The 13146-nt window shown below is 51.5% G+C and overlaps 1 protein-coding gene across 2 annotated transcripts in view; it reads left to right on the top strand.

The window, feature by feature from the left end:
* The window catches only part of Nwd1 (NACHT and WD repeat domain containing 1), a 76075-nt gene extending 70310 nt beyond the window's left edge, over positions 1-5765 (top strand). For both annotated transcript variants that reach the window (XM_041674941.1, XM_041674939.1), the window contains exons 16-18: positions 2032-2582; positions 3727-3832; positions 5170-5765. In XM_041674941.1, coding sequence (XP_041530875.1) covers positions 2032-2582; positions 3727-3832; positions 5170-5468 — 956 coding nt within the window. In that variant the 3' untranslated portion in view covers positions 5469-5765. The remainder of the gene's footprint in view (positions 1-2031; positions 2583-3726; positions 3833-5169) is intronic.
* Positions 5766-13146: the final 7381 nt, after the last annotated feature.

The following is a 13146-nucleotide window of genomic DNA, read 5'->3' as shown; positions in this document are numbered from 1 at the left end:
TAGAGTGCTTGTAGCTTAGTTGTGCAGTGTCTTTCTGGCATACGGGAAGCCCCAGGCTCTGTCCCCAACACCACAGAAACCATGTGTGCTGGCCATGGTTGGTAGTAAAAGCTAAAAGGACAGGAGTTCAAGATAAAACCACAAACTCTGGCTCATAAAGTAAAGAAAGGGGACTGGAGGATGTACTCAGTAGGCGAAGCACTTGCCGTGCAAGCATTCAGACCTAAGTTTGGATCCCCCCCCCCATATGAATACTGGGTTCTAATTCCAGCAGCTGGAAGGCAGGTCCCCAGAGCAAGCTGGCTCTAGGTTCAATCCTGCCTCAGTGAATGGATGGATGGAAAGCAACTGAAGGAGACTGCTGGCCTCAGTCTTGTCCTACACACACGCCTTCACCTACACATGCCTCCACACGCACGTGGACATGCATGCACCTGCAGCCGTACTCATGTGAACAAACACACGCCACATACACATGTGCAAAGAGGTTGAAGAGCATGTGAATAAACGGCACTCAACCTTGATGTGCACACATGAACATGGACACAGAGACGCACAGACATGCATGACAAGGCTAGAGGTGCTGGAGGGGCCGAGGGCTGCGCACTTCTGGTTCACAGATGCATTTGCTATGTCTGTGCAGGATTGACCCAACAAGGCAATGCTCTCGTCTTTGGTTTTTCTTTAAATCAGGCACTACCCCTCTTCTGAGGGGTTCACCCCAGAAATCTAATCAACTCCCAAGCCTGCACCTCCCAAAACCATCATGAATATATATATATAGTGGTTTATGTATATGCACCACGTGTGCCTGGTGCCCATGAAGTCAGAAGAGGGCATCAGAGTCCCTGCAGCTGGAGCTTCTGAGCTGCCACATGGGTGCTGGGAAGTGAACCTAGGTACCTGCAAGAGGAGCAGGTGCTCTTAACCACTGAACCATCTCTCCAGTCCCCAGATGGACACCGAATTTGGCATAGTGTGAGGGCTCAAACATTCAGCCTATAATTACCAGGGTGTGAAGGGGAGTGGGGACAGGTGCACTGTGTCCTGAGGGTTGTAGGACACCCTGGGAGGGTTAAGCAGGACTATGAGGTGATGCAATTTTCATTTAATTAGATTAGATTCCAGTCAGGCTGGTCCTACACCTGGCTGTAATCCCAAACCAGGAAGGCTGAGGCAGGAAACCGAAGAGCTGGAGATCAGCCTAGGTGGTTAGGGAGGTCCCATGTTGCTAGACTTCCCCTAGGCGTCTATCTCTGTGCACCCCAGATACGGCAATCACCTCTGACAAAGCCGTGCTGGGAGAACCGGGAATCTGCCGGAGTTACAGGAGTGCAGGTGCGCGCTGGGGGAGGGGTGCAGGGGGAGAGCCTGCTGTGTTATCCCAGTTCCCACACAGCGCTCAGACACTCGTGAAAGCTACAGGTGTGGAGCTTTGTGCACCCTTTGCAGACAGCTCACAGCCTGGGGCACCTCCCTCTCCTATCAGAAGGGAATGTTTCAATATGGAAGAAAGAACTTCATGACACCGCTCTGAATTTAACCCAGAGGCCAGTCTAGCCGTGGCGGGGGCGGGTGCTGGAGAAGGCTGCCCCAGTGCTATTTCCCAGGGCCCAGCAGGGCCAGGTAGACAGTGTAGCAGCATGGAGCACGTGCAAACCTAGGTTCTGCCCTCCCAGCTGCCGCGCACAGCCCCGCCCCCTAGCTTCAGATGCCATTTCTTCCCAGTCCCTACTGAGCATGCGTCAGGCCCTGGCTTCCATTTTTTGCCTCAGGGCTTACTGAGTATGTCTGTAGGTGCAGGGTTCATTTGCGGCTCCAGGCTCAGTCAGAAAACTATCCAAACTGAAACTTAGGGTCAGAAAATAAGAAAGCTAAGGCCAGCTAAACGCCCACGAGGTAAGCCTGAAAATGTGAGTTCGAGCCCCAGGAACCATATGGTGGAAAGGACACACATATAAAATAATTGTAATTTTTTAAAAGCTTAAGAAAACCAGACGATCCATCCCTGACTCTCTTCTCCCTGAGCAGGTGAGGAACAGGATTCCCTGGACACGTCCAATGAGGTCCGGTGTCTGGAGGTGGCCGAGCAGGCCAAACTCCTCTTCACAGGCCTGGTTTCGGGGATTGTGCTTGTGTTCCCCCTGAATTCCAGGCAAGATGTGCTGTGTATCCCCCCATCCGAGGCCCGCAAGGCTGTCAACTGCATGTCCCTGAGCAAGAGTGAGGACCGGCTGGCCATCGCCTATGACAACATCGTCCTGGTGCTGGACATCAGCCCCGGGGACCCATGTCCCACCATCGAGGGCCCCACCTACACCTTTTACACCCAGCTGCCGGAGACCATAGCAAGTGTGGCCGTGCTGGCCGACTACCGTGTTCTCTACGGCATGACTAACGGCGGCCTCTTCCTGTACAACTGTGCAAGCTCCAAAGTCTTCCCGCTGGAGGCCCACGGGAGCAGGGTGAGCTGCGTGGCGGTCAGTCACGGGGAGCAGCTGGCCGTGAGCGGGGCGGAGGATGCACTGCTCTGTCTCTGGGACCTGCAAGCTTGCAGGGGGATGTTCGAGATGAGCTATGAGGTGGGTGGCCCGGCCTACTGACATCCATGCTGTGCCCTTTCCTCTTCCCTCCTGTGCTCCTTTCTTATTTTGTGTTTACACTGTTTCTAGCTGTGAGCATACATCTTTGTGTGTGATGGATAGAGGTCCACCTGGGTGTCATTCCTCACCTTGTTTTGGGAGCCCTCCCATTAGGCTGCAGTGGGCAGGGTGCTCCTATCCACAACTCCCCAAAGCTGGGATTGCAAGTGTGGGCCACCATGCCTGCTTTTTTTTTTAAAACATGAGAACTAGGGCTCCATTGCAGGTCTTCATACTTGCCCAAGAGTTGACTCGAATGAGGAGGAAGGCATTCCTAACGAGGCGTCCCCTAGCCCCCAGATGCGTGCCCAGCCATCCACGGGTGCATTGCACCTGTGCTGCGCTGCAGGAGTTCTAGAGCTGCGGCCTGCACACACACCTGCGCATGCATTGCACCCTGAAGCTCTCGCCTCTGTGAAGACAGACCTTGCTCCTTGGAAAGTCTGTCTCTCTGGGGTTTGCTCTGCTCTGCCTCCTGTGGGGAACTGGGTTTGGGACACTGGCCAGGTGAAGGACTGGTCTGATCGCAGCTGGAAATGGCATCATGGGTACACTAGTTATTTTGTTACCAGATCACTGACCAGAAGCAACTGAAGGGGGAAGAGCCATCCGGGCTCCCTGTTGTAGGGGACACAACCTAAGCTGGAGGGAAGGCATAGCACCAGATGGCTCTATGGTGGCAGGGGTGTGAAGCTGGGACTCCACATCTTGGTGGAACAGGAAGCTGAGAATGAACAGGATGTGCACTGGGCTATAAGCCCACAAACCAGAACCACAGTGACCCGCGTCCTCTAGGGAGACAAACCTGAGAAAAGTCTTCAACTTTCCCAACACCAGCTGTGGACCAAGGGTTAAAACACATAATCCCAGGCAGGAGAGAGGGCTCAGCTGGAAAAGGTGCTTGTAGCCAAGCTCGATGACCTGAGTTCTGTCCCCATTAACCACATGGTGTAAGTCGAGAACCAACTCCTGCAAGTTATCCTCCCCCACAAACAAATTCAATACAAGTGAACAACAACAACAGATACCATGTGAGCAGGGGACATTTCTCACGCTAAGCCCATCATATGGTCTGTCTCCACAGAGCTCCTACTGCAGTGGGGTGCAGTGTGCCTGCTTCTCGAAGGATGACAAGTACGTGTTTACGGGCATGAAGGACCGCTCCATCATTGCCTGGAGTGTGCTGGACGGTGAGTCCTGCTTTAGCATGGAGCTGAGCTATGAAGAAGCCTCTTTTATTTTATATATCTCTCTCCCTCTCCCTTCCTCCCTCTCTGTGTATGTGTGTGTACACAGGTGCACAGGAGTGCACCTGGACATGCGTACACGTATAAGTGGCAGGTGGAGGCTGAGGTTGGCCTAGTCCTCCATGTTATTCAGCTAGACTGGACACTAAGCCCCAGGGACCCACCGCAGACTGTCTCCACCCCGCTAGGCTTACAAATCCATGCTGGCACACCTGGCTTTTGCATAGGTGCCAGGAATGCGAACTCAGGTCATCACGCTTGTGTGGCATACCCTTCACCTACAGTCCTCCTTTGCTTTTCTGTTGCTGTAATATCTTGACCCAAAGCAGCTTGGGGAGGAAAGGGTTCATTTGGCTTAAAGGCTGTAGTTCATCACTCAGGGAAGTCAGGCAGGAGCTGAAACAGAGGCCACGGAGGGGTGCTGCTTACCAGCTCACTCTGATGCTCAGCCTGCTTCCTTATACAGCCAGGGTTAACCTGTCCAGGAGTAGCACTGCCCACAGTGAGTTGGGCCCTCCCCCACCCCTCATTAATCAAGAAAATGCCACACAGACCAGTCAAATCCAGGCATTTTCTCAGTTGTGGTTCCTTCTTCCCAGCCGACCTGAGCTGGTGGCAAGTTGACAGAAAACTAACCGCACACCTGCTAAGCACTTGCTGAGCACCTACTGAGCACCTGCTGAGCACCTGCTGAGCACCTGCTGAGCCATGCCCTAGGGCTGAGCTCTGACCTGGCAAGAAAAGAGTCTCTTGGGTCTTAGCGGGCCTGCTTCAGCCTCTAGCTTGGTCCCTCAGCTTAGGAGGTCTGCAGGACCCATGATGTCCCTGCTAGGCCTGTGCTCTGGATCCACAATGCCCTCTGCACATGGCCTGCAGACCCCTTTGGGGACAGCACGGACTTCTTCCCCAGGCCTGCATGAGGGTAGAAAGTGCCCAGTGAATGTGCAGTCTGTACTTGGGTGGTGACCTTGTGCTGGAGAGGATGGACTTTGGAGTCAATGGTTAAGTCAAACCAGGTAGACAGGGAGCCCCAGGGAGCCCCGACTCTCCCTCCACAGCCCTGAGATTGTCAGCGTGCAGGGAGCCCCAGGGAGCCCCGAATCTCCCTCCACAGCCCTGAGATTGTCAGCGTGCAGGGAGCCCCAGGGAGCTCCAACTCCCCCTCCACAGCTGGGCTTGCCAGCATGCACCACCACACTCAGCTGGGATCAAACTCATGTCTTGTGTCTGCAGACCTCTGTGCCTCAGCTTTCTCATAAGCAGCCCTTTCCCCATCACAGGCACCCTGCTGGCTGTCCAGTTTGTCCACGCTGTCATCAGCCGAATCATCCCCACCTCCAGTGGCTTCATGGCCCCCACAAGCCATGGTTATCTCATCAGAGAACATTTCCAGTGCCCATCAGCCAGAGCCTCCCAGCAAGAGCCTCTCAAGAACTTCAAGAGGGCAGTGTGGTTAGTCAAGAGGCAAAGGAAAGAGCAGCTGACTGCCGCAGAGGCCTCTCAGGACACAGGGTCAGTGGCTGCAGAGGGAAAGGAATTGAAGTCAAATAAGCTCTCCCAGGTCTGCCTGATACTGTGAAGGCCTTGGGAGGCTAGGGCTCGGCTCATCTGATAGAACAAACTGTCCAGCTCTCCTGGTGCCATGCGGACCCCAGGTCTCCCTCAAGCATCTTCCATTTTCCCGCCTCTTTTTCTGTTGGGTTTTCAAACCTGCTCCCCTCAGGTTAGCAGCCCTCATCTCCCACACTGCTCCAAGAACCTGGATCAAAGCCTTGGTTCTGCCTCTGTTGGTTCCAGTAGGCACAACTCTTATTGTTGAGCCAATCACTGGCTCTGGGAGGATCTGCAATCACTGTGGGAACCACAGGTGACCCACTGGAGGGCAACCCTGTGTGGCAGAGTGACAGACTGCAGGGATTTGGTGGGCACTGTCCTGTCTTGGAAGGCAGTGGGCATCCAGCCGCGGTCCAGAATCCACATGGCAAAGCCAGCCTGTGACTCAGCCTTTCCTTTCCCTGTGTGAAGCCAGAGGTCTGGGCTGTCATACCACGTACACGCTTGCCCATTTGAACTTGTGACTGGCACACGTGGTCACAGTTAGCCTGTGCGTAGCTCCTGCCCTGACAGTGACGCAAAATGGATTGTACAAAATCTACTTCGGCTGCTTGATGACTTAGCCTTAATCCCAGCACCAGGAGGTGGAGGCCAGCCTGGTCTACAGAATAAGTTCCAGGACAGACAGGAGAGAGAGATCCTGTAGAAAACGGGGCAGGGAGGAAAAGAAAATAGAAAAAGAAAGAAATCCACTTGAGGCTAGGGCTGGCTCAGGGCTTAAAGCACCTGCAGTCCCGCTGTGAGCGCTAGAGTTTGGAACTCAGAACCCAGGACCATGCCAGGTGGACACTGTCACCAGCCTGCAGGCCTCGCCCCAGAATGTGGACGCAGGCTGTTCTCGTTTCACAGGCTGCTGTGACAAAAACGCTCTGACCAAAGTGACCTAGGGAGGCAAGGGGTCCTTTGGCTTCCACTCTCAGGCCACAGGCCACCAGGGCTGCTGGCTATTGCACACAGCATGACCTCCGACCAGGGGACTCACTCGGCAGTGTCCCAGGCACTGTTCTGTTGCTGTGAGAGGCAACTCGTTTACAAAGGAGCATTTAATTGGGGTAGCTTACAGTCCGGAGGCTTAGTCCATTATCATCATGGCAGGGAGCGTGGCAGCAGGCATGGCAGGCATAGTGTTGGTGAAGTAGCTGAGAGGTATATCATGATCTGCAGACATGCAGAGAGAGAGAGAGAGAGAGAGAGAGAGAGAGAGAGAGAGAGAGAGAGAGACTGGGCTTGGCATGGACTTTTGAAAACTTCAAAGCCTACCCCTTGATACACGTCCTCCAACAAGGCCACACCTAACCCTTGTAATCCTCTCAAACCGTTCTACTCCCTGGTGGCCAAACATTTGAATATATGTGCCTTCTGGAGCCATTCTCATTTAAACCACCACAAGCAGGAAGCCTGGGCTGGGCTGCTTTTCTGGCTTTCTCCGGATCGTTAGCCGCTCAGACAGCCCCAGAACCACCAGCCCAGGGAATGGCGCCTTCCACAACGGGTTCCCTCCTGCTCCGGTTCACAGTCAAGACAACCCCCCACGGTCACACCCATAGACCAGCCTGATGGAGCGGTCCTCGCTTGTCACGCTTGTCACGTGACTCTAGATTGTGTGGAGTTGACAGTTAAAGCTGACTAGGTCACAGAGGATCATGAGCGTTCTGGCTAGCTGAGCGAGACACATCTGCAAGCCCTCCGTTTGATAAAGAGATCCTGCCTCAAGGAATAAGGTGGAAGAGGAATCAAGGATGATTCCTGACTTGACCTCAGGCCTCCACAAATAAACATCACACATACACGCTCTTATGATGCCCAAACTGGCCTCAAACTCCATGTGTGCTGTTAAACTCTCAATCCTGCAGGACCACAGTCATAGCCATGCTCAGCTCCCTGACACATCAGAACACGCTAACATCTCCCTGCTTTGCTCCAGACCGCCTGCCTCCAAGTGGCTCTCCCTATGCCCACAGCCATCTACTGAGCCGGCTTGTGCCTGGGGCCCTGCTGCAGTCATGTCTTAGGGAGAGCTTTCCTCACTGCATAGGACTCTAGCAGACAAAGCAAGTTTCTTGGTGCTGGAGATGGAACCAGGGCTTGCTAGGCAAGTGCTCGACCGAGAGCCATGCCCCTGGCCTGTCCCTGCTGCTGAGCACCAGCTTCAAAATGAGGCCATTGAAGATAACTTCTTCAGTTATTTCCCAAACAAGGGTTCCAAATTGCATGCTATGGCAGCTCTGAAAATGTTAGTGACAAAATTCATTTAAATAAATAAATGAATAAATAAATAAATAAATAAATAGGGCTGGAGAGATGGCTCAGAGGTTAAGAGCACTAGCTGCTCTTCTAGAGGTCCTGCGTTCACTTCCCAGCAACCACATAATGGCTGACAACCAACTATAATGAGATCTGGTGACCTCTCCTGGTCTGCAAGTACACATGCAGGCAGAACACTGTATATGTAATAAATACATCTTTAAATAAATAAATAAGCAGTGGACTGGAGAGATGGCTCAGCAGTTCAGCTTCATACTGCTCCAGCAGAGGACCCAAGTTTGATTCTTAACACCCACACCAGGTATCTCACAACCAGCCTCAGGGGAATTCAGTAACCTTAGTCTTTTGCAGATACCTGCACTCATACAAACACACACACTTACAAATAAGATCAATCTTTAAAAAACTTATGGGCCGCCAGGCAATGGTGACATACTCCTTTAATCCCAGCACTTGGGATGCAGAGGCAGGTGGATCTGTGAGTTCAAGGCCAGCCTGGTCTACCTGGAGAGTTCCAGAACAGGCTCCAAAGCTACACAGAGAAACCTTGTCTCAAAAAAATAAATAATAATAATAGGGGCTGGAGAGATGGCTCAATGGTTAAGAGCACTGACTGCTCTTCCAGAGGACCTGAGTTCAATTCCCAGCATCCACATGGCAGCTAACAACTGTCTGTAACTCCAAGATCTCACACCCTCACACATACATGCAGATAAAACACCAATGCAAATAAAAGGAAAATTAAAATAATAATAATAATAATAATAATAATAATAATAATAATAATAATAGAAAAACCTTATGGGTCAATGAGCTGACTTGGTGAATAATGGCACTTAGTACTCAACCCTGAGTTCAATCTCTAGGACCCACAGCGTGGAAGAAGAGACCCAACTTCACAAGAGTTGCTTGCTGAACCCACACTTCACCATAGTAATCACACCCTGTTGCAGGGTGAGGGCCCACTTGTTTGTCCCTGCCGCCCAGCTAGCTTACACCTGAAATAACCACACAGAAACTGTGTTCATTAAATCACTGCTTGGCCTATAGCTCTAACATCTTATTGGCTATCTCTTACACCTTGATTTAGCCCATTTCTACTAATCTATGTATTGCCACATGGCAGTAACTTACCAGGAAAGATTCAGCATGTCTGACTCTGGTGGCTCCATGGTGTCTCTCCTTTACTTCGCTTTCTTCCTCCTAGCATTCAGTCTGTCTTCCCGCCTACCGACATTCTGCCCTATCAACTAGGCCAATGCAGTTTCTTTATTCGTTAACCAATGAAAGCAGCACACAAAAAGAAGGACCTCCTACACATACACACAAGAAGAAGAAGAAGAAGAAGAAGAAGAAGAAGAGGAGGAGGAGGAGGAGGAGGAGGAGGAGGAAGAAGAAGAAATTTGGTATATTTTAAGCTATAGCTTGAAAATATGTACTCAGGTGCATTGAGCAATAACTTTAGATTTTTAAAATATTTTATTTTTATTAACCTGTATTAACTGTACATATTAGTAGGGGCCCATGAGATAGTTCATCTTGACTGCAGCACACACTCATCAAACAGCCTCTTTATCCACCTTCATCTCCGTCCCACGCTGGTTCTCACAATTCCACGTCCTTCTAATTCCTGTATATGAGCGAGGGAATGCGGCACTGCCATCCTGCATCCGATTTCATGGAACACAATGGCCTTCTCTCTGGCTGCATGTTATTCCATTATTGACTGTACCACATATTCTTTTCCAACACTGAAGTGTGACTGTTGGCCATTGCTAGTTAGGAAGTCTCCCACTGTCTCCCCTTAACTGAAGGACCCTTAGCTTGAGCAGAGAGCCCTTGAAGGGGAAAATGTTACCATTTTGCCTCTCCCTGGCTCCCTCCCCACACCTCTCGTCCTGACAGGGAAAGTTGATGTACAGCTTCTGGCCTAAAATTCTAGTGTCTGGGGCTTGGTCACAGAGGTGTTTAATCCCAGCTGTTGGGAGGCAGAGCAGGATCAGAGGATCTGTGTGAGTTTGAGGCCAGCCTGGTCTACATAGCAAGACACTGTCTCAAAAACGAAACAAAAATAAAATTCCTGTGTTCATTGCAACAGTCTGAGGGAGATTCAGTTACTGAGCAATGTGCTCCAGGCTGGTGGATGGTAGGTACACAGGGTGGAAGCTGTAAGAGGCTCCTACTGCTGTGTGAGTGTCAGAGTATGACCCCCCAGCCCACGAAGGGTGTGGATGGAGTGTGGCCCCCGGCTCTCATGGGGGGTGTGTGTGTGGATGGAGCATGACCCCCGGCTCCCACGGGGTGTGGATGGAGTGTAGCCCCCGGCTCCCACAAGGGGTGTGGATGGAACATGACCCCCCGCCCTCAGGGGGGTATGGATGGAGCATGACCCCTGGCCCTCATGGGGGGGGGTGTGAATGGAGTGTGGCCCCCGGCTCCCACGGGGGTGTGAATGGAGTGTGGCCCCCGGCTCCCATGGGCACTGTGGATGGAAACATCTCGCATAGATGACTTTGCTCCCTAAGCCCTACTGCAGGTTGCTGGCTGTTCCCGTTATTTCCTTGCTGTGAGCAAACACTGGGCACAGCAATTTAAGTGGGGTGGGTTTCTTTGGGGTCAGGGTTTACGGTTCCTGTCCATCATGGCGGAAGGAGGAGGTTTTGGCCTTGGCTCACAGCCAGGCAGAAACTTGGCGTTGTTGTTTGAAGTTCATTCTAGAACTCTGGTCGGTGGCATGGCTCCACCCCTGTTCAGGGTGGATCATCCTTCCTCAGTGAAAGCTCTCTGGAAATGCCCTCACAGACTCTCAGTCACACTGGGGGTGAAGCTGACCCATGGCCAGTCCACCCCTTACCAACTCGGCACATGTGCCACCTGCATCACAACAGCTGCCCAGTCCTTAGGGCCTCTTGGCCATCTCATAATGCAAGGTTGTTGGGGGAGGCTGCTTGTTTCATTCCTGGTTGCTTAGGCCCAAAGTAAATTTATATCACTGCTTGGCCCATTAGCTCTAACTTCTTATTGGCTAACTCTTACATATTAATTTAACCCATCTCCATTACTCTGTGTATTGCCACGAGGCAGTGGCTTACTGGGTAAAGTTCCCAGCGTCTGTCTCTGGTGGTGGCTCCATGGCTTCTCTCTGACTCCGCCCTTCTTTCTCCCAGCATTCTGTTTTGTTTTCCACGCCTAGCTCTGTCCCCTATAGCTCTGCTATAGGCCCAAAGCAGTTCTTTTATTAACCAATGATATCCATAGCATACAGAGAGGACTCCCACATCACAAGGTGCATTTGGTCTATCTCTGAATATGCTCAAAATAATTGTGTTTCTTTTATTTGGGGGGGGGGGGCAGTGCACACTGCCAGGGTGCATATGTGGATCTCAGAGAACAATTCCTAAGACTTGTTGTTTCTCCCCCCACCGTACGGTTGTCCAGGATCAAAGTCAGGTAGTCAGGCTTGGCAGCAGGCGCCTCTACACATTGAGCCCTCTCTCCAGTCCCTCAAAGTCTACACAATTCCAACATTGTTCAGAAGCCTGTACTGAGGCTCCAGCACCACCTTAACTGTGACCCTCTGTAAAATAATACCAAGGAAGTTACATACTTCAATACATATGAGGCCAGCCTGGTCTACATAGTGAGTCCTAGGCTAGCCAGGACTACATAGTAAGAACAACCAACCTTTTGCTATCTAAGGGTACAGGTTTTAACACTCTATTCCAAATGAAAAGAATAGGGACATCGCAAGGAAAATCAGACCAAAGCAAGACAGAAAACTGCCGGGAAAATACCTGAAGTGCCGTGTTCAGCAGATGGAACTCTTGGCACCCACAATGTGGGCACCCACAGCCCACCTGCCACACACAAGGCCAGGTCCTCTCCCTGCCTAGGTCTTTCTTTGATAAACATCTCATGGAGTCTGGAGCCACCAAGATGGCTCAATGGACGAAGGCATTTGAAGCCGGATGAGCCCTCTTAGATCCCTGGGACTTAACTGGTGGACGGCAGGAACTGACACGGAAAGAGGGAACTGAAGGTGGGAACTGAGTAGGCAGGTTCTCCTTGGATTTCCACTCTCACACTGTTGCAGGCGCGTGATTGAAAATCTGAACTCCTGGGGTCTCCATTGCAGTACAGGTTTCATCTCTACATCTTCCCACAACGGCCCCTCCAAAGCCTTTTAGGATCTGGCCTGTCCTTATATATTGCCTGACCTTCTGGAACCCTGGGGGAAGCTCCCATAACCGACTTGGATCCCAGTCAAATGCTGGTAAAACCACGTGGATGCTGCTCCCGCTCAGGATGATCAGCGGCAGCTGTGTGTACCCCTGAGGCTGACCCTGGAAAACGTTCCCCTGGGTGTCCGTTTGGAGCAGGGAAGGCCTGTGCGCTGTTCTGAGCAGTCTTTCTCCCAGACCCCTGGCCCTCGGCACCCAGTGTGGAAGCAAGGCCTCTTTAGAACGTTGATGCTAATGACTCCAGCAGGCACCAAGCTGACCTGACACCCTGCAGCTTCCTGGGCAGGGTCTCCTCCCCGGCAGTGGTGTGTGGGTTCTCCAACCCTGGAGGGGCTCACAAATCTTTCAAGTTTCAGCTAAGCAGCTTCTCAAGGAAGGTGAAGTTTATTTCTCATGAGTCCTCCACAGAAAGCATCTTACAGCCCCTCCTCTGGGCAGCGGCTCACGTTTGAGCAGATGAGTAGACAGGAGGACAAACATACAGCTTTATTTCTCAGTCTTTTTATCCAAGCCAGATCCCTGGAAACAGGCCTCACAGACACACAGAGGAGTGTCTCCTAGGCAACCCACAGCCAGTCAGGTTCACAGCAAGACTTAACCATCATGATCACACAAATTTTTTAAAGATGTTTTTTCTATTTGTTTGGTGTCTGTTTTGAGACAGAATCTATGTAGCCCTGGCTGTCCTGGAATTACTATGCAGACTAGACAGAGACTCCCCCTGCCTCTGCCTCCTGAGTGCTGGGACTAAAGGCCACCACACCCAGCTAAACAGTTTTCATCTAATAGTTGTCCTGCCAGGACTCAAAGGCTGAGGCAGGATGATTAGGAGTTTGAGGCCATCCTGGGATACACAGTTGAGTTTCAGGAAAGCCTGACTGCAGGGTAAGACGCTGTCTGGAAAAAAATAAAAAGACAACTAAGAAGAAATTGGCTTTTCTGGATGTTAACAACCTATGTGCTTTGAGGAAGACTCTAACAGGAAGTGCTAAGCAGCAGCAAGGGGGGAGAATTTCTGCCCCACCTTACACTCTCATATATGACTGTGACCGTATTGCATGCATATCATGGAACACAGGCTGTGTCTGAAAGTTCTCAGACAACAGAACAAACTGTCCCCAACAGGAGGGTGACATT

Source organism: Microtus oregoni, unplaced genomic scaffold (assembly GCF_018167655.1).
Source record: "Microtus oregoni isolate MIOR12 unplaced genomic scaffold, Mior012 000025F_ref0000491, whole genome shotgun sequence".
NCBI classification, from domain to species: Eukaryota; Metazoa; Chordata; class Mammalia; order Rodentia; family Cricetidae; genus Microtus; species Microtus oregoni.
The sequence above is the reverse complement of the archived record's forward strand: the minus strand, read 5'-3'. Positions and strand labels throughout refer to the sequence as shown.